At 66.2% G+C, this 18,774-nt stretch overlaps 1 protein-coding gene and 1 long non-coding RNA gene across 2 annotated transcripts; one reads left to right on the top strand and one right to left on the bottom strand.

The window, feature by feature from the left end:
• Positions 1–5,184: 5,184 nt before the first annotated feature.
• On the bottom strand, positions 5,185–18,530 carry EFNA2 (ephrin A2). Its single transcript, XM_053898150.1, has 4 exons — positions 18,013–18,530; positions 8,246–8,559; positions 6,090–6,155; positions 5,185–5,521 (listed from the first exon to the last, which is right to left on the bottom strand). The coding sequence occupies exons 1-4, from the start codon at positions 18,159–18,161 to the stop codon at positions 5,400–5,402; spliced, it is 651 nt and encodes a 216-aa protein (XP_053754125.1). The 5' UTR covers positions 18,162–18,530; the 3' UTR covers positions 5,185–5,399.
• LOC128775658 (uncharacterized) lies at positions 10,520–11,146 on the top strand. Its single transcript, XR_008420564.1, has 4 exons — positions 10,520–10,669; positions 10,720–10,837; positions 10,888–11,005; positions 11,056–11,146. It is a non-coding gene; the product is annotated as an uncharacterized LOC128775658 (long non-coding RNA).
• Positions 18,531–18,774: the final 244 nt, after the last annotated feature.

Raw genomic sequence — 18,774 nt, 5'->3', positions numbered from 1 at the left:
CTCTGATCTCATGCCCTGGGCTGCCCCAGGCCAAATCCTGATCCCACAGAGGCCCGGGGTCACCCTGGACTCGCTCCAAGGGCCAGTGGGGCCTGGGGGGGGGGGGCTCTGTCCCATGTGCTCAGGAGAGCCGCCTCCCCGACCACTCGGTGCCCCCCGAAGACTGCGTTGTCCATGAGGCCCCCGGCCTCTCAGCCTGTTTCTCCATCAGCCGGGTGGGTCAGTACACAGCCCCCCCCCGAGTTTCTCCCAACCTCTGGCCGCAGCGGGAGGGGGCTCACCCCTAACAGCCCGGTCTCTGGCCCCTGAGCAACCCTGAGGTCCCAGTAAGTGTGGAGACGGCCAGCGGGGGGCACTGCGGGGGGGGGTTCTGCACCAGCAGGTGAGGGTGGGGGTGCAGGTCCCGGTGCCCGGCAGCCCCCACCCTCCAGTGTGCATTCCTCTTGGCTTCCAGTCCTGCCCCGCCCACCCCCTCCTCTGCAGCTCCCCCCACAGCCTCCCCTGCGGTCCCCCCGCCCCCCACAGCCTCCACCGCAGCCTGGGCTGTGCATCAGTGTGGTCTCTGTGCCTTTGTGCTGGACCTGCCATCTGCCCTGTGCTTGGCGCTCAGGCCCCTCCCCCTCAGGCCCCTCCCCCTCAGGCCCACACCCCTGCCCCAGCCCGGTGACCTGGCCCGAGTTGCCCTAGTAGCGATGCCTGCAGCCCAGCAGCTGGGGTCGGGGACCTGGAGGGGACAGGAACCGCTCCCGGGGCAGTCTGCCCTGCTGGCCACACCTGCCTGGCTGCGTCCACTTAATTTCCGGCTTGCGTGTTATCGTGCAGTGACTGATGGCTCCTCGGGGGCTTCTGGGCTGTGAACTTGCTTTTTTCCTTGTCCATCAGTGGCCGCCTGGCCACCTGCAGCCTGGATCAGGGGCGCCAACCATGGCCTGAAAGTCCCCCAGATATTGGGCCCGGAGGCCACGCAGACCCAGGAAGGGCCCAGCACTGACCGCTGCACACAGTAGGTGCACACTTACTGCTCGTTGGGGGCGCCGACGCTGGCATTGGGAACACCATCCATGTGTTACGTTCTGTCTGCTAATCAGGCAGCTGCCTCATCCATTCATTCATTCATTCATTCATCAACAAGAATTCACTGAGCGCCTACTGTGTACCCGGCACATTCTAGGCACTGAGGACGCAGTGACAACCAGGACAGACAAAATTCCACACCCTCAGGGAGCTGACAGTCTAGAGGAGGAGACAGACAAGATCTGGGGCCTTGAGGAGCAAGGGAGGGGGAGGGAGAGAAGCTAATTGGGAAGGTGCAGGCAGGGCAGTGGCCCTGGGGGGGGGGGGGGCGCGCCCAGGGAGGCGGGGAGGAGCTGGGGTGAGGACCTTCCTTGAAGCGGGATACAGGAGCATGGGCTTCCAGCTGTGTCACGGGACCCCTAAAATCAGGGGGTCCCCGTCAGCCCTGAGTGTGAGGGGCACTGGGGCCTTGCGGCTTTTTCCCCAGTGGAGATGGAGAGGGGCAACCAGGCCCCCATCCTGAGGCTGAGGCCTGACCCCCCCCCCCCCCCAAAGCAATACAACAGCAAATCTAACCGGGTGCTCGCGGCAAGGAGATACGCCTCCATCCCAGAGCAGCCGGAAGTGCTGGGGGGACTTCAGGACGCCCCCTCCCCACCTCCCAGACCCCCTCCCCGTGGCGGGGCACCCGGGCACCCCGGGAGGGAAATCGAGTCCCCTCTGCTCAGGGGCCCGCATACAGACGACTGCCCAGGGGGCCTGCAGAGAGGCCGGGGTGGGGGCCACAGGGTCAGGGTCCCCACTGTGCACAACGCAGCCCCTCCTCGTGTTGACGGTGGCCCCTGAGGCAGTGGACGGTGGCCAGTGACCCAGGCCCTGAACGCAAGTGTCCAGTGGTAAGGGGCGTGCGTGGGCGAGAGCGGCTGGGGGTTCCTCTGCACACGCGTGTACGTGCCTGTGCACGTAGCAGATGACAAGCCCAAGGGGGGCCTCCCAAGTGTGGGCACTGGGTCCCGGTGATGACCAAGGACTGGCCCTGCCCCCTGGGAACTCCCAGTCTCCGGGGGAGAACAGGGAAGAATCAGAAATGCCACATTGAGCGGGGGGGGGGGGGGGGGGGAGTGGCCACTTGGCCAGGGACGTCGAGAGAGGACGTGTGACCTAATCTGAAAGGTCTCAGGGAGGGAGCGGACCAGTGATCGGTGACCTGCGGGAAGGGTACACGACCCAGGGGAACAACATGTGCCAAGACCCTGAGGTGGAACAAAGCTATTTTTGTCCTTACCCATCCGAGGTCCTTTTGTGCTAAAACTTTGTCTTAAAAAACTGGAAGTGCCTTAAACGTCCATAAGCTGGTGCCTAGATAAACAAAATGTGATATATCCACGCATGGGAACGTCCCTGGCCGCGAGCAGGAGCGAGGCGCCCACCCCCGCCGCCCCGCGGACGGACCCCGAACACACGACGCTCAGGGAGGGAACCGGACACGAGAGGCCACGCGGGGTGTGAGTCCGCGCGTGTGAAACGTCCGGAACAGGCTCATCCACGGATGGGAAGGGGGCTCGTGGGGGATGGGGGATGGGGGGGTGACGGGTGATAGGGGCGGGGCTTCCTTTGGAGTGATGGAATTGGAGAGAGGTGATGGTTGCACCGCTCTGTGAACGTACTAGAAATGGTGGAATTGTACTTAATTTTTTGTTAATTTTTAAAAATGTCTTATTACTTATTTTTGAGAGACAGAACACGGGTGGCGGGAGGGGCAGAGACAGAGGGAGGCACAGACCCCGAAGCAGGCTCCAGGCTCCGAGCGGTCAGCACGGAGCTCGATGCGGGGCTCGAGCCCACAAGCCACGAGATCGTGACCGGAGCCCAAGTCGGACGCTTAACCGACCGAGCCCCCCGAGCGCCTGGATTGTACTTGAAATGGAAGGATGGTGTGCTATGTGAATTATATCTCAGTAAGTTGTTTTGAAATAAGAAAATTAAGGTCACTTGCTAAGATCCCGCCCCACGATCCCCGCATTGAGTCCTCCCTCGGGTTCCCTCCCCGCGACGCGGGGTCTGGGGGAAAACAGCCGCGGGGGGGCAGGCCTCCCCCCTACCTGAGCCTCGGGGTCCTCGCTGCGGAGTGGGGGATCCGATGCGCAGCTCGGGCGTCACCGTCCATCCGGGGACACCGGGCAGGGCGGGCGGGGCGCACACAGGGGTCTTTGTGCGGCTACACTGGCTTCATTAAGAGGCAGGTCCTGTCGTGGGGCCCAGCTCGGCCGAATTAATTAGCGGACAGCCTTTCCTCCCCGCTAATTGTGCCCCAGACGCTGGGTCCCGGACGTACCACCGAGGCGACAAGCATCTGACAGGGTCTGCTGGGTGGCCCCCAGCCTCTCTGTGCCCCCACCTGGGGCCAGGCTGGGGTGAAGGCCCCTGCGACCCCAGCCCCGGACACGTGCCTTTTGCAAAGCCAGAAAGGGACCGTGAGGCAACAGATGGGGCGCCTGGGTGGCTCAGCCCCTTCAGCGTCCCAACTCTTGATTTCGGCTCAGGTCACGCTCGCACGGTTCCTGGGTTTGCGCCCCGCGTCGGGGTGCTTGGGATTCTCTCTCTCTGCCCCTCCCCGCACGCTCTTTCTCTCAAAATAAATAAACGTAAAATTAAAAAAAAAAAGAAAAGAAAAGAAACGGACAGACCCCACCCTGGCCTGGTCAGTTAGGGAAACTGAGTCACGCGGAGGTAGAGCTTGGCTACACGGATGTCATAGGATTTGATCGGACCCTACAAGACCCGTCACGGGACGGGAGGATTCGCGCCCCAAGCGGACGATGGGGCAGGAGGCCCTGAGCAGCCCTGGGGGTCCTGGCATCCCAATGGGCCCCTGCTATATACTCGCAGCCAGCCAGGCTCCCCTCTCCCCCTCCCAGCTGCCCCAGGGAGCAGAGGACTTGCTTCCATCTGTCAGAGGGGGAAACTGAGGCCCACGGAGGGCAGTGGAGGATACAGCACCCCGTGAAACGTCCATCCCAGGGCCCAGCCTCCGAACAAGCGAAGAAGCCGTCACGACTGATCCCGGAGGGCCCTCGAAGACGCCTCTGCCTGGCAGATTCCAGACCCGACTCCAAATTATTATCCGAGTGCCCCTCCCGATCCGGGCCGAGGGCCCCAGACACACATGCACATCCTCGAAGTTTACGCTCATTTTATTATAAAAAAATACAGAATCCAAAGTTGATTGTAATGGAGGGGGGGGTCCCGGTCGCCAGCTCCAGGCGTGACGCCACCACCCGCCCACGATGCCCCCTACAAAAGCCCCCCACCCGGCATCCAGGAGCCGTCTCCTGGCGGCCTCGCACCGTATATATTTATATATAATATATATAAAACACAGATCAGGAAAGGCGGGTAGGAAATATGAAATCTGTATAAATGCGGTTTGCTTCTTTAAAGTGTCGGGGGGGTGTCTTTTCTTGGTGGTGGCCCCCGTGTTTCCTTTTGTCCTGTTTTCTTTTCTCTTACAAACGTTATTAGTTCGGAGAGTAGGGGCAGGGGCTCCGACAGACACACGAGCTTATTGCGAAGTGCGGCTTCTACTCTAAAAAGTCCCCCCACCCCCCCCACCAAAATAAAAGTGCCCCCCTCCCGTGAAGGGGTAAGAAAAAAAGAAACTTTCCAGGCCATCCTTAGGAATACAGTAAAAATAAATCACAGTATATACTTGCTGGCTCTATTTACAGAAATGTCACGTCTTCTGGGCCTCGGGGGCGAGCGGGTGAGGCTGGGGGGACCGGGCGGGGCCTAAGCGGTTCTAAGACGTGGGGGCGGGGGCTCTGATGGGGCCAGGGCTCCACACGGGGGCTCTCTGGTGAGGCACCCTGGAGGGAGGAGGTGGGGGGGGAGTGGGGAGTGGGGGGTGGGGGGGTCTGAGGTGGGCTCTGATCCCTGGGCCGGAATTAGGGGCACGCATCCCCGGCCCCTTCCGTCTCAGACCGGCCTGTCCCAGGGCACCTGGAGGGTCGACCAGACCAGGGGTCTCCCGATCCCCGTGCCCCGGGGGGGCCAGGGACCCACGCAGCATCCACTCTGTCTCCTTCCCAAAGTTACCGGCAACAGCAAGGAATAAATTAAATTAAAAACTCAAGTCTTTCTCATTCCGCCGTAAAAGAAAAGCCCTAGCGAGAGGTTCGCGGGCTCTCCGGCACCCTGGAAGGAATGGCTTGGCCGGGAGGCTGGACAGACACCCGGCCTCTCAGGCATCAGGGCCTTTAGCCGCGCCCCCCAGGGCTGGCCCTGGGGCGGTGGACAGCCCCCCCCTGCCTGGCAGGGCAGCACCAGTCGTGGGAGAAACGGAGTCTCTAGCTGGTCTCTAGGCGGGGCATCCAGGTGGGCCGGGACTAGGAGCCCAGGAGGGTCCACAGCACAGGGACGGTGCTGAGGACCAGCTGGCAGGCGCCCAAGCCACTGCACGAGTTATTGCTGGTGAAGATGGGCTCCGGGGCCTCGTACAGGGTCTCGTCTGGGGGGACACGGAGGCAGGATGGTCAGCAGGTGGCCCCCCTCCCCACGGGGCTGCACCCCCACGCCCACAGTCTGCCTCAGCTGTCCCTCCCAGACCCGGAGATTTCTGTCCATCTCGGTCGGGGCTGTGCCTTTTGTGCAGAGCATGGCAAACAGCGGGTGCCAAATGCGTGTCCGGCGCCTGGGTGAAGTCACAAGGCTGCGGAGACCCCCCCCCCCTTCTCTGCGTGTGGCTTTGATGTTTCAAGAGCTCAGAACGTGGGCCCTTTGGCCTATCTGGGGGCACCTCCCTGGTGTTCACTCTTGGATGGAGGGAGCCACGGCCTCAGCAGAGGGCCCGGTCACGGACTTCACCCTCAGTCCCGAAGGTCTGAAATGCCGTCCTCGTTCACACGTGAGGAAACTGAGGCTCGGGGTCAGGAGCCGCCCCCGCCATCGCTGAGGTTGAGGGACTCCCCGGGCTGTGTTGGGACCACCCCCTGGCTCTGCCGAGCCGTCCGTGGGCTCTGTGGGCTCGGGACACAAGGGTGGGGGGTGAAACCCTGCACGACGCCCCGAGCACTTACTGGCTGGCCGCACGTAAACCTTCAGCCTCAGGCAGGGTCGGTCCACAGCATTGGGCGGTGTGGCAGCTGGAAGAGAGGGGGGTGGGGGTTGTGGAGTAGGGGGCTCTCAGTGCCAGAGACCTCCTGGGGCTACATCCCCTTCCCCACACTGGTAACTCGACCCTGACCCAAGGCTACGGGAGGTTCTGCCCATAAAACTCCTAAGCACACCTCAAAGCCCTAGACACAATGCCCTCTATTTCCCAGAAGTCCTCCCGCATACTTCCCCTGCCCCTCCCTTTGCTGAACCCCGACCCCAGAGACTGGGGGTGCCTGTGTCTGGTTCCACGTCACCCCAAGGCAGCACACAGCAAAGTTCGAAGGTGTTGAATGAAAATGTTTTTAACCGGTCAGAAAAAAAAAAAAAATCAGTGTCACCAAATGACTGATCTGGGATCGAATACCTGCTCTCTGGTGTCTGTGGGCAACTCACCCCCTATCTGGGCCTCGTGCGTCGCACAGTGAGTGCTCTGGAAATGATTACTTCCATCTGGGAGCTCCCAGAAGCCAGTCACCCCTGGAGACAGGCTATGCGCCCACCTCGCGCGGAGAGGGACGCACCCTGCTGGAGGTCACAGGGAGGCCGAAGCGTTAGGTCCCCGCGCCTCCAATTCCACCTTTCCTGCTCCCTGCCTCTCGGCCCACACGGCCCACGGAAGCTCCCGGAGGGGCCGGGGTCACACCACAGCGGTGAGTCATGCGGGAGGCGGCCTGGGGACCCGGGTAGGGAGGGGAAGGAGGCCTGAAGCCCAGTGGGGGCCACGGGGGTTCACGTGTGACAACGGCACGGGCACCCCCCCCCCACCCCGTGTGCACGACGCGGCACACGGACACGCTCAGGCCTGTCCCCCTGTCCTCCTGGTGGCCACTGCCTCTGCCCGCCCCCAGAAGCCCCTCACGCTGGAAGATGAAGACAAAAAAGCGTGGAATAAAAATAACATTCGTCATAGAGTAATTACAATAATTATCTTTATGAAACTCCCGTCCTGGAAAGAAAAATGTAATTTTTCTCATATTACGAGGCCTTAATTTAAACACCTTCTCCCTTCCTCCACCCGCTTCTTCCTTGAATTAAAAGGAAAAAAAAAATCCAAGTAGAGCGGAAAGAACGAAGCCTCACAGAGTTTAATGTGACGCAGCGGGAAGGAGGGTAGCGAGGGGCTGCGTCTCCCCACAGCCCCAGGGGCGGACCCCGCGCCCCCCCTGGCTCCCTGCGGGCTCCCACGAGGCCGAGAGATGGGGATCTCCGTGCCCCTTGGGGTCGCAGTGGCTCTGCAGAGGCATCAGCCCCACACCAACGCGGGCTCCCCGATGCCCCCATGCCGGTGGGGACAACGCCTAGACTCCCGCGTTCCTGGCTAAGTCCCTGCAGAGTAACGGGCTGCCAAGGGCACAGCAGCGTCCTGTCCCCAGACCCTGCCATTGGCACTTTAGGGGGAGGAAGAAGGATGCCCCTGGAATCCCTCCCCCCTCCCATGTGCAGCAGAGCCAGGGACAGCCTCCCTCAGCCCCGCCCACTCGCCCCGCGGGGCTGTGCCTGAGGGTCCCCAAGCCCTGAAAAGCAGCTTCCACAGTCCTCAGGGGATCTTGGGCCAGGTGGGCCTGGTGGGGGGGAGATGGTGGGGGAGGGTGGCCGGGGGAGGGCCTGGGAGCTCCCTGCCCAAGCCAGGGTGTGATGGGCAGAACCCGAGCTCTGCCTTCGCCCCTGGCTTTGACCATGCTCCCCTCCCCCACCAGAGTCCCTACACCCGTTTCCCTGGCGGTGGGGGGGGGGGGGGGCAGTGACCACCCCTGATCTCGGTGCCCGCAAGTTGATGGTGGAGCCCAAAGGCCCAGTGGCTTGATCCAGAGACAGGTCACAGAGGGGCATCTGCGGGTCTGTGACCTCAGCCCCACTCTGAGCCTCAGTTTCCCCATCTGAAAATGGGAACTCTAGATAGTGAGGCCTCTGGGGCTGGCGAGAAGGATGATTCCATTCAAGCGCTTGACCCGGGAGACACAGAGGCCAAGGCTGGGCCAGACCCCACCCCCCCTGCACCCCCGGCCCCCCTCGTGCATCCCCCCCCGGCCCCCCTCCTGCACCCCCGGCCCCCCCCGCCCCCCGCCCCCGCACTCACAGATGTAGTAGTACTCGTGTCCCGGACGGAACTCGAAGCCGAGGGAGAAGGGCGTGAAGAGCTGGAACTTCTCCGAGAACTTGAGCGGCCCCCCGGGCGCCGCGGGCCGGTTGCACTCCCAGCGCTTGAAGCCGCGCTGCCGGTGGTCGCAGGACGCGTGGCCCTCGCCGTTGACCATGTACAGCACGTAGTGCTCCATGCGCTCGGCCGGCGGCAGCGGCGCCCCGTAGTGCGGGCAGTAGATGTCCAGGTAGTCGTTGATGCTGACCTCCACCGTGTAGCCCCCGCCGTCGTCCGCCGCGCCCGCGTGGAACCTGGACCCCGCGGTCCGCGCGCGGGGAGGGGGGGGGGGCGGGGAGCACGAGGGGCGCCGGGTCAGCGCCGGCGGTTGCGGGCCGGGCCGGGGGCGGGGCCGGCGCGGGCCCACGTGCCCCACCCCCCCTCCCCCCCAGGCCGCCCGGAGCCTCCCGCCCGCCCGCCCGCCACGAGGCGGGCGTCGGGGGGAGGAGGGGCGGTCGCCTCGCGGGGCATTCTGGGTAACCGCATGCAACGCGGCAGGTGCGGAGCCCCCGGGACCCAGCCTCCCTCCCGTAGGCCGCGCGTCCGGGCCCTTCCGTGACGGGGCCGGCACAAGCTGCCCCCGCTCCCCGTTACGAAGTCCCTCTCCAAATAAACGTTACTGCTTGACTGCCACGTCCCCTCCTCCAGGCAGCCCCCAGGCTGCCCACCACAGGCAGCCGCCGTAGCTCTTCCTCGGCAGATCTGACTGCCAAGGCGGCACAGGTGGGTGGGGCCTGGAGCTGGGTGTTCTGGACCCCTCTCCTAGCGTCAGTTTCCTTGGGGGGGGGGGGCAGGGTTTGGCGTGAAGGTCGTCCCAGCCCAGCTCAGAGGTGCTCTGGGTTCCGCCCCCAGCCTCAACTCCTTATGTCCAGTGTGACTCCAGCAAGTCCGGGGATCTCCCTCCAGGGCCTCTGCGACTTGACAATTGCCCCCCAACCTCCCGGTCACCTCACCAGGTTCCCCCACCCCTGCCGCCTCCGCCCCTCAGCCCCGCTTCCCAGCCTTTGCCCTGGAGGTCCCAACTGTCAGGCAGCCTGTGCACGCAGCCTTGGGGAGCCCCCCCAGACCCAGCTTCGCCTGGCGAGGATGGAGGTCAGCTCCCCCCACCATCACCGCCTCGGGCCACAGCGACAGGAGCCCTTAGATCTCCTGGACGCGGTCTCCTGGGTCCCTGTCATGTAAACGCAGCCTGGACCGAGGAGGGACAAGGGGGCCTCCAGAGAGGAGCTTTATTAGCACATAAAAGGCCTAAAAGCAGAGGAGGGGTGGGAAGCCCCTTCTCCCTCTCCGTACAGGCATGGAAACTGAGGCCCAGTGAGGGTCGACAGCAGAAGGGGCCCAGGCTGCTTGGACCCCAGCTTGGCCACGCCACGCCTCTGTGGCCCAGTCCGCGGGAGGGAGCCGAGGTGCGGCCCCCATGCCGGGCAACTGGGGGGGGGGGGGCAGGATTATCAGCCGGGATTGGCTGCCCCCCTGCAGCCCGGAGGCTCTGCGCCCAGGTCGGGGCGGCTCCGGGGACCCCAGAGGGGGGAGTGAGGCAGCGGGAGACCTTGCTCACTCGTGCCTCAGTTTCCCAACCTGACCCAGGAGATCTCGTGGGGATGTCAAGTCTGCGGCTGAGGCCCAGACTCCCGAGAATTCCAGCTCGGAGAGTCGGAGGGAGCAGACTCACCTCCAGCCCTTCCCTGCTCTCGGACCGCCCAGGAATGGGGGGCTCTGCCCACCCCCACAGAAGTGGGACGCTGTTTGCAGATTCAGTGAATACAGCAGAGAGACTCAGGGAGTGGAGGTCAGTTGGGGGCTGCAGGTAGTTCTGTGTTCAGGCTCGGGCTTGCACCCAGCTAGGTCTTGTGCTTCATTCTCGTCTCAAGCCTCAGTTTCCAACTCTGTACAGTGGGGACAGTCCTTGAGAACACCAGTCGTGTACATAGCAGGCCCTGCACAGAGGCAGGGCAGCCCAAAGTCAGGCTGGGACAGGGTCAGAGTCAGGCCCACAGCAGGGTCAGGCTGGGACCAGGATCAGGCTAGGTCAGGGTCAGGCTCATACCAGGGCCAGGCTGGGTCAGGGTCAGGCTGGGACAGGATCAGGCCGGAGCAGGGTCAGGGCCAGGCTGGGGCAGGGCCAGGCTGAGACAGGGTCAGGGTCAGGCTTGGACAAGGTCAGGATCAGGCTGGGATAGGGACAGGGTCAGGCTCACAGCAGGGTCAGGATGGGACCAGGGTCAGGCTAGGTCAGGGTCAGGCTCACAGCAGGGTCAGACTGGGACCAGGGTCAGGCTAGGTCAGGGTCAGGCTCACAGCAGGGCCAGGGTCAGGCTGGGACAGGGACAGGGTCAGGCTGGGGTAGGGTCAGGCTGGAGCAGAGTCAGGGTCAGGCTCACAGCAGGGCCAAGCTGGGACCAGGGTCGGGCTAGGTCAGGGTCAGGCTCACAGCAGGGCCAGGGTCAGGACCAGGGTCAGGCTCAAAGCAGGGTCAGGGTCAGGCTGGGACAGGGACAGGGTCAGGCTGGGGTAGGGTCAGGCTGGAGCAGAGTCAGGGTCAGGGTCACAGCAGGGCCAAGCTGGGACCAGGGTCGGGCTAGGTCAGGGTCAGGCTCACAGCAGGGCCAGGGTCAGGACCAGGGTCAGGCTCAAAGCAGGGTCAGGGTCAGGCTGGGACAGGGACAGGGTCAGGCTGGGGTAGGGTCAGGCTGGAGCAGAGTCAGGGTCAGGCTCACAGCAGGGCCAGGCTGGGACCAGGGTCGGGCTAGGTCAGGGTCAGGCTCACAGCAGGGCCAGGGTCAGGACCAGGGTCAGGCTCAAAGCAGGGTCAGGGTCAGGCTGGGACAGGGACAGGGTCAGGCTGGGGTAGGGTCAGGCTCATAGCAGGGTCAGGCTGGGGCAGGGTTAGGCAGCGACCGTGCCCATCCCTTGGGCTGCCCCTCGGCTGGCCAAGCACGGGTGTCTCACGGACTGGCTGTGTTCTCTGGCCGCTTGGGCGAGATCGATGCAAAAGCCACTCCAGGCTTTTTCAAAAGTCGTTTTCGCTCCTTCCCAGCCCATTGAAAGCCCCATTGATCAGCCAATCGATGACAGCCGTGGCCAAGCGCCTGCCAGGACCACCCGGGCCCGACCCTGCAGGGGAGGTGGAGGTGGGGAAACCACGGTGTGGGGGGAGGGGGCGTACAGGACCGGCCGCCGTGCAGGCCGCGGCCCCCTCTGGTCCTCAGTTTCCCCTCTCCTCCCTGGCCTCTGCTGCAGGGATGTATGCTCAGCCTGAAAGGGAAGAGCTCAGCTCTCTGCGGAGCCTCGCAAGACGAATGGACTCGAGGGTGGGGCTGCCGGGACATCGCCGACTCCCCACCCCACCCCTGCCCGTGCTTCTCCATGGTGTCTGCCTCCCCTGCGCTGGACCAATATCTTGTTCTCCTCTCCCGTTTAATCTCCCGAAAAACGTCCAAAAGCGAGGCTGCTTTGCTGGCTCAGAGGCTGGATGCTTGGGCCCTGCCAGGCGGGCCAGGCTCCTGGCCTCCCCCAATCCGGGGCTCGCTTTTCTGAGTGTAAATCAGACCCACTGACTCGCTGACTCAGAGCTCCCCCATCGCTCAGAATAAAACCCACGGTCCTCCCGGGTCACGAGGCCCGTATGGCCTCACTGTTCCCACCCAAGTTGTCCCCCATCTGCCCCCAGCTCACTCCTTCCAGCCACACCAGCCTTCTGGCTGCTCGGGTTCCCACCCCAGGGCCTTTGCATGTGCTCCTCTGCCCAGCCTGCTCTCTCCCGCCTCCTCCACCTCATCACATATCTCATTCCAACATCGTCATATTTTTACCTTTACACAGTCTGCTGTCTGTCCCCCCCCCCCCCTCGACCCCGGACCCTGGGGGCCAGCCTCCTTCTCCACCCCTTTCCCTCACTGCCGGCACAGGCCTCGTGCACAGTGCCTCCGCACGTTTGTTGATCAAACAAAGGCCAAAGATTCAAGGTCTTTGAGGTGCCAGAGTCACAGGGAGCAGACGGTGACCCACACATGGGGTGAGGACCCCTGGCAGGTGCGTCCCAGAAGAAGCCCCCACCCCCCCAGCTCTGGCTGCCTAAGCGGACCATTGTTTTCCCCTCCCCGGCTCTAAAATAGCGATGGCCTTGCTGCGTTGGCATTTCCCGGTTCCAAGTTGGTGGGCAAACCAGGGGCGGGCGCCTGGCCCCTACTCAGGGTGGCGCCTGTGCGGGGGAAGGGCCCAACCCCAAAACCAAGCCGGTGCAAGCAAGACAAAGCTTTCATTTTCTCCATTAGTGAGGAAGCCTGATATGCAAATGCTCCATGGGAGCAACAGAGAGAGATAAAAACTCTCACTAAGGGGTTAATGACTGACTTGGGACGGGTTCCCAGACAGAGGGCTCCTGAGGCTTTCAGACGTACAGCCCTTCCCCTCCCGTGCCACACCTTCACCCCCACTCTCGTTCACCCTGCCGGCTGCTGCCAACGTGCATTCCTCCAGGCAGCCCTCCCAGCCCCTGCCTGCCAAACCCACCCCTACCCCGCAGCTAATTAGCTCCAATCGGGCCATTGTCAAGTCATTAGACGCTAATAGCAAAGCAACTAATTAGGAGTCTGGCCCAAAATGGGAGTGGGGAGGGCTGTGCCACCCCCCCAGACTAGAAGTTGAGGCAGGGGTGAGGCGCCAGCAAGCTGAAGCCCACCCTGCCAGCTGCACTTGGGACCAGCTCCCTGGTCTGAACCCAATCACGCCGCCTAGTGACCAAGACCCCAGGGAAGGACACACCCAGGCGGGCCCTGGGTGGGCAGCAGGGTCCCGAGGCCCAGGCCGGGGCAGGGTCAGCCCCTCCCCACCGCCATCCCCGGCGAGGCCCAAGACCTCGGCACGCACCCCCAGCTTTCTGAGGGGTCGAGAAGACATTCCCCACCTGAGGCCTGGCCACCTTCCTTCTGCTGCGGCGAGGGGTTTGGGGGGGGGGGGAGCTCCAGTGCTGGGGGGAGCCTCAGAGAAACCCGGGCCCCCAGGTGGTGCGGGGTCAGCCTCGGGGAGGCTGTGTGCGGAGGGGGTGGGTAACTGAAGCAACGACCCGACCCCAGAGCTGAAGCCAGAGGTCAGCCCCGCCTCTGGGCCCCGGGGTCAGCAGCACACAGGACGTGGCTGTCCTGGACCCCCCCGCCCCCACCCCCCAGTGTCCTCAGCCGGCCTTGGACGCAGCAGCCTCTAGGACTGGGGACAGCCCGACCGGCCCGCCTTCCCCGGAACCATGGGTGAGTCACTGTCTCCGGGTCCGTGAAAGGGAGGCATAACGGGGTGGGCAGATCGGACGGGTGCGTGGCTGTGGCTGGGCCGGCCGAGGGGGCAACTTGGCTCGTGTAGTGAACGGAGCCGGAGCCGCTTGAAACCAAAATCCCCAGGTCCAACAGGGCGACCGAGGCGTGGCGGCCGAGCCCCCAGAGCACAAGAGAGCAGGCATGGGGGCGAGACCCCGGCCAGGGCTGGCCTGCCAAAGTGTGGCTGACGTGGGGACCGAGCTGTGCCGGTGCACCTAGCTGTCATCCGTGTGGAGGCCAAGACGTGGCATGGGGTCCGGGGGTGTGTGTGGGGGGGGCACAGCCGAGCCCTCCCCCTGGACCCATCTCCAAAGGAGAAAAGTCCCCCCAAAGCCACGCCACGGGGCAAGGCTGGCTGCGTCTCCCGCTCCTGAGGGTAAGGAGAGGGGTGCGGGCCTGGCTTAGGGGTTGCGGGACGGGCCGATGGAAGGAGACGGCCGGGCCCTCAGAAACACCGCCCCCCCAGACCCCGTGAACGCATGTGCTGCCCCAAGAACCACGTCCACAGGTGACCCCGAGGGGCCCGCAGACCTCACGGAGACGTGTGGGGAGGCCCGGAGGTCAGAGCTGCCAGAGCCAACGCAGGCACAGCGCCCCAAGGGGAGGCACCGAGGCTGGGGACAGGGAAGGCCCGGCTGCCCGTCAGACCCCAGAGGCAGACCCGGACAGAAGTTTCCCAGGCCCGCAGTGGGGGGGTGGGAGGGGCGGCCCTCAGAACTGCCCCCCCCCCCGGCCCCCTCAGCTGTTTCTCGCCCTGTCCTTCGGGCTGGACCGTCGCTGTCCATGCAGATTTGGGATCCAGCCCCAGAAGCCCCTGTGTTCACCCGCAGGAGCTGCCTCGGTTTCCCTCTTTGTCGGGGACGTCTGAGCCCCTGGGGTCACGCCGGGGCCTTGCCCGGCCACAAGGGCCCTGCCACCGTCTGCTGACCGCCACACCTGTCGGCCCCCACTTACAGAGACGCGGAGGCTCCGGGCGGCCCAGCCGCCTGCCTGAGCTCGGGCCCGGGCTCCCCCCTCGGCCCCGGGTGCCCAGACCCAAGCGGTCTCGCCCTCCAAGCTCTGAAAGCCAGGCAGACTGACCTCTCTCGAACAAAACCAAAAACCCTCCTACAGCAAAATATGGCATCACCCGGTCAAAGCCACTTCTCCCCGGGCCGCGGGCAGGGCTGCAGCGCCACGGGGACCGGGGAGGCCCGACGCCTCCACCGTGGGAAAGACCCTCTCCGGTCGCCATTTTCCTACCTGCACCCCCACACGCGGAAGCACACGCAGCCCCTTCAAACGCTCCCGCGGCCCGAGCCGCCCGGTGCGGGTTTGTTCCGGCCCCACAGCCCCCGCCCGCATCGGCACCACGCGCACGGGCAGGCCCGCGCTCGCCACTCGGGTGGGGGACTCGGGGACAGCGGGTGCCCTGCACAGTCCCCCGGCGAGGACCCACCCGGCTCGAGGAGGGGACAGAGGAGGAGAGCCAGCCGTGCCGCCATCGCCGGAACCGTCCGCCCCCTCACCGGGGGCCCTGGGACGGCCGGGGCCGGGCCGCACGCGCGGCCACACGCGTGCCCTCCGCTCACAGATGCGCTAAAGACACACGTGTGCGCCCCCCGCACACACACACACACACACAAACACACACACACACCCGTCCTCCCCGGTGCAGACACGCACACGCGGACGGGCACGCGCACCCCCAGGGCACGCGCATTCCACGCGCAGACGCGCCGTGCGAACACGTGCACGCACTCTGTCACAATCACGCACGCGCGTGTGCAAACATGCCAGAGCCGGGAGGCACATGCGTCACCCTGCCACGCAGGCGTGTGTGTGAGTGACCCCTGCACGCCGCGGGGAAAAAGCACGCGAGTGCACGCGGCGACACAGGCGGAGACACAGAAGCCTGAGCCGGAGGCGCGCCGACCTTCCCCACACACACAGCACGAGCCCCCCGCGGCGGCACACGCGGCCCCGCCGGAGGGCCCAGCCCCACCCGGCCCGGACAGGTGCAAGGACCAGGGAGGGGCCGGCGCGCGGCCGGCTTGCGGGGGTGACCCGCCTGCGGGTGGCTGACCCGGACAGCGGGGCCCCACCCTGCCGCGGCGGTGACGGTGGGTGCGGGGCTCGCTCGGCCACGTCCACCAGCCGCGTGTGCGCAGGACATGCACTGCGCGGCAGGAGGATGTGACTGGGAAAACAGAGCCACATACTTATTACCTTGGTGCAGGTACGAGGCCGGCCCCGGGCACGCGTGGCCGGCCTCACCGCGCCACTGCCTGTCCGTTCCCCACATGAGCACACCCGTCCCTCCAGCTCCTGCACGACCGCCTGCCCCCCACCCCAGTGTGCCCAGCCCTCGCTCTGACCCCTTCCCTGCTGTGCCTTTTGTGTGCGCCCCTTCTCTTGGGCACCCCCCCCATCTCCTCCACCTGCCGCCGCACCGATCCATTACTAACCCAGCCGGGTCTCTCGTCTCTACCCGCGGGACTGCCGCCAGCTCCAGGCCTGCTCGCGGACCCTGCACCTCTGCCCTGGGCAGCCGCCCCCGGGGAAATCACCATTCCTGGGTGCCCTTGGACCCGAGGCCCGACACCGCCCCTCCTCCCGTGTCCGACACGCACCCTGTCACCGGCTGCAGGTTCCAGGCCAGCCGGCCCCGGGCAGTGAACCTCCGGAGAGGTCCCTGGGCCACCGAGGCCCTCGGGCAGCTGGTCGGAACAGGACTGTCAGGTCAGCAGCAGGAGGCGCTCGGGTGTGAGGCCAGAGCCGGGCACCTGGGGCTGCCTTGTCCCCCCCCCCCCCCCCCGCCCCCGGCCGGGATCCTGTCCACAGCCCTGTGGCAGGTGGGGCGGCAGGCGGCCCCAACCACCCCCTTCCGTCCCCATTCGAGGCTCCTCGTGTGTTTGGCGTTTGCTAGAACAAAGGACAGGCCATGCCTGGGACGGAGATTCCAAAGCTGAAACCAAAAACTTGGGCCGGGGAGGCGCTGCCCGCTGGGCTCCCCCGCTCGGCCGCAGGGAAGAGCCTTAATCAAACCCACATGTGACCAGCAGGGCAAGGCGGCCAGGGAACCCGCTCCGCGGTGGCCTGACTGTCCCTGTGCAGCCCGGGGTCTCGGCCCTCAGCCCCGGGGCCCAACCCCACAGCTGAGCAACTGAGGGGGGCGTCTGGGTGCGCTCCCTGCCCCCCACGGCAGGACAGTGGCTACCCTTGTCCCAGAGCCTGCCTCAAAGACGGCCCTTTATGCAACTTTCTGCCCGACAGTAACGGGATGGCAGAGGACAGTGAGGGTGTCTTGACCGGCACTTGAAAGGGAGAGAAAGTGACCAGTGGCAGAGGGGCAGGAAGCAGAGAGGCTGGCCTCCTCACTCCCATGCGCAGCCCAGCCGGCCCTGGGAACGCCGTGGGAGCCTGGGTGCTGGGGCTGACCCCTCGGAGTGCTGGGCTCCAAACCCCATCTCCCGTGGGCCCCCCGGCCTTGGAGAGCTGGCGGTGGCCCAGAGGCTTCTGCAGATATCCAGGACATGGTCAGTTACCAGCAAACTTTTCTCAGTCGGATTAGCCGGGACTCCGGCTGCCCCCCAAACTGCACTTAGCGCTGGGCGCCGAAGGGGTTGCGCAGGCGGCCAGGACACCGCAGCCAGGCGTAGCAGGCTGGGCACGAGGCCACCTGGGTCCCGACCTCCGCTCCTCTCCCCTCACCGTGACCTTGAGCCAGCCACGCGTGCATTCTGTGCCTCAGTTTCCCCATCAGCACCGGGAGGACGGGAGAGGATGCCGCCGGGCCAAGACTCCCAGGACCGCTCCTGGGTGCCTCAGTCTCCCCACCTCTACAAAGCTAGGACCTTGGGCCCCCTGGAGCGAAGACGGTCCTGGTTTGGTAGGGAGGAACAGATCAACTTCCCCGAGTTCACGTGGGGACCCACCCGCAGGACGCGCCCACGGACCCCTTGCCCCGGGGGGAGGGGGAGGCCGCGGTCCCCACCCGGCACAGTTCGGCGATGAGGTTCCCCGGGGGATCTCCACGAACTCCGACGCCGGCAGGCGTCCCCGGAGAGGCCCCAGGATGGGGGACCCCCAAGTCCGGGAAAGGAACTCGGGGCCGCCCAGCTTCGGAGGGTCCCCCCCGAACTCCGGGGGCTGGCGGCGCTCTGGGCGCGCAGGGCGTCCGGTGGGGCGCCCTGCGCGTGTGCGGGGGGGAGGATGCACGAGGAGCGGGAGCGCCCCGAACTCCGGGGCGCCGGAACTCCCTGGGGGCTCCCGCCGGGGCCCGCCGGCGCCCCCCGCCCCCGCCCCCGAGGCGGAGCGCGCTCGGGGGCCGCCCAGAGCCCGGGGCGCGGAGGCCCGGCCGGGGCGGGGGGCGCCCGGGGCCCCCGGCGCCGCCTCCCCGCGCGCGGCCGCGCTCACCTGGGGTTGCTGCGGTTCCAGTAGACGGCGTAGCGGTCCGAGTTGGCGCGGGCGGCGTCCTCGGCGCGCGCGAAGGGCGGCGGCGGCGGCGGCGGCAGCGGCAGCAGCAGCAGCAGCAGCGGCAGCAGCGGGCGCTGCGCGGGCGCCATGGCCCCGGTCCGGCCGCCGCGCTCGCCTGGCCGCCGCCTGCCAGCGGTCTCCGCCTCCTCCGCCGCCGCCGCCGAGCGGGCGGGCTCGGGGCGGGCGGGAGGAGGGCGCGCCGGCGCTTGGAGATCCCCGGCCGCCCCCCCCCGCCCGTGCGCGCGCGACCTCGGGCGCCGAGAAGGCAGGCGGCGGGCGGGCGGGGCGCCGGGGGTCCTCCCCGGGCGCCGGCCCCCCGGCCGCGCGGACTCTCGCAGCGCGGGCGGCCGCCGCAGCCGCCGGGGAGGGGCCGGGGCTCCGGCCTTTGTCCCGCCCGAGCGCCGGGAGGGCCGCGGGCGCCCCCTCCTGCCGTGCCCCGGCCACGCGGGGGCCGGGCGGGGGTGGGGGGATGGCCCCCCTCCTGCCTCCGCCGCGCCCACCCCACCCCCCACCCCGGGCCAGACCGTCCCCGACTCGCCCCTCGTCCCTCCCGGTGGGGCTGCCTGCCCCCCTCCCCGCCCCCCCGGAGACGCCCAACTCCGGGGGGCCTCGAGCCACCACCGCCGCCCCCATCATCCTCACAAGGGTCCCCTGCGCTCCTCTCCCTCAGGACAGCAAGGCGGTCTGCGGAGCCTGGCCCCC

Source organism: Panthera pardus, unplaced genomic scaffold (genome assembly GCF_024362965.1).
Source record: "Panthera pardus isolate Hobbes unplaced genomic scaffold, ASM2436296v1 HiC_scaffold_8, whole genome shotgun sequence".
NCBI classification, from domain to species: domain Eukaryota; kingdom Metazoa; phylum Chordata; class Mammalia; order Carnivora; family Felidae; genus Panthera; species Panthera pardus.
This window is presented reverse-complemented; position numbering and strand designations above follow the sequence as displayed.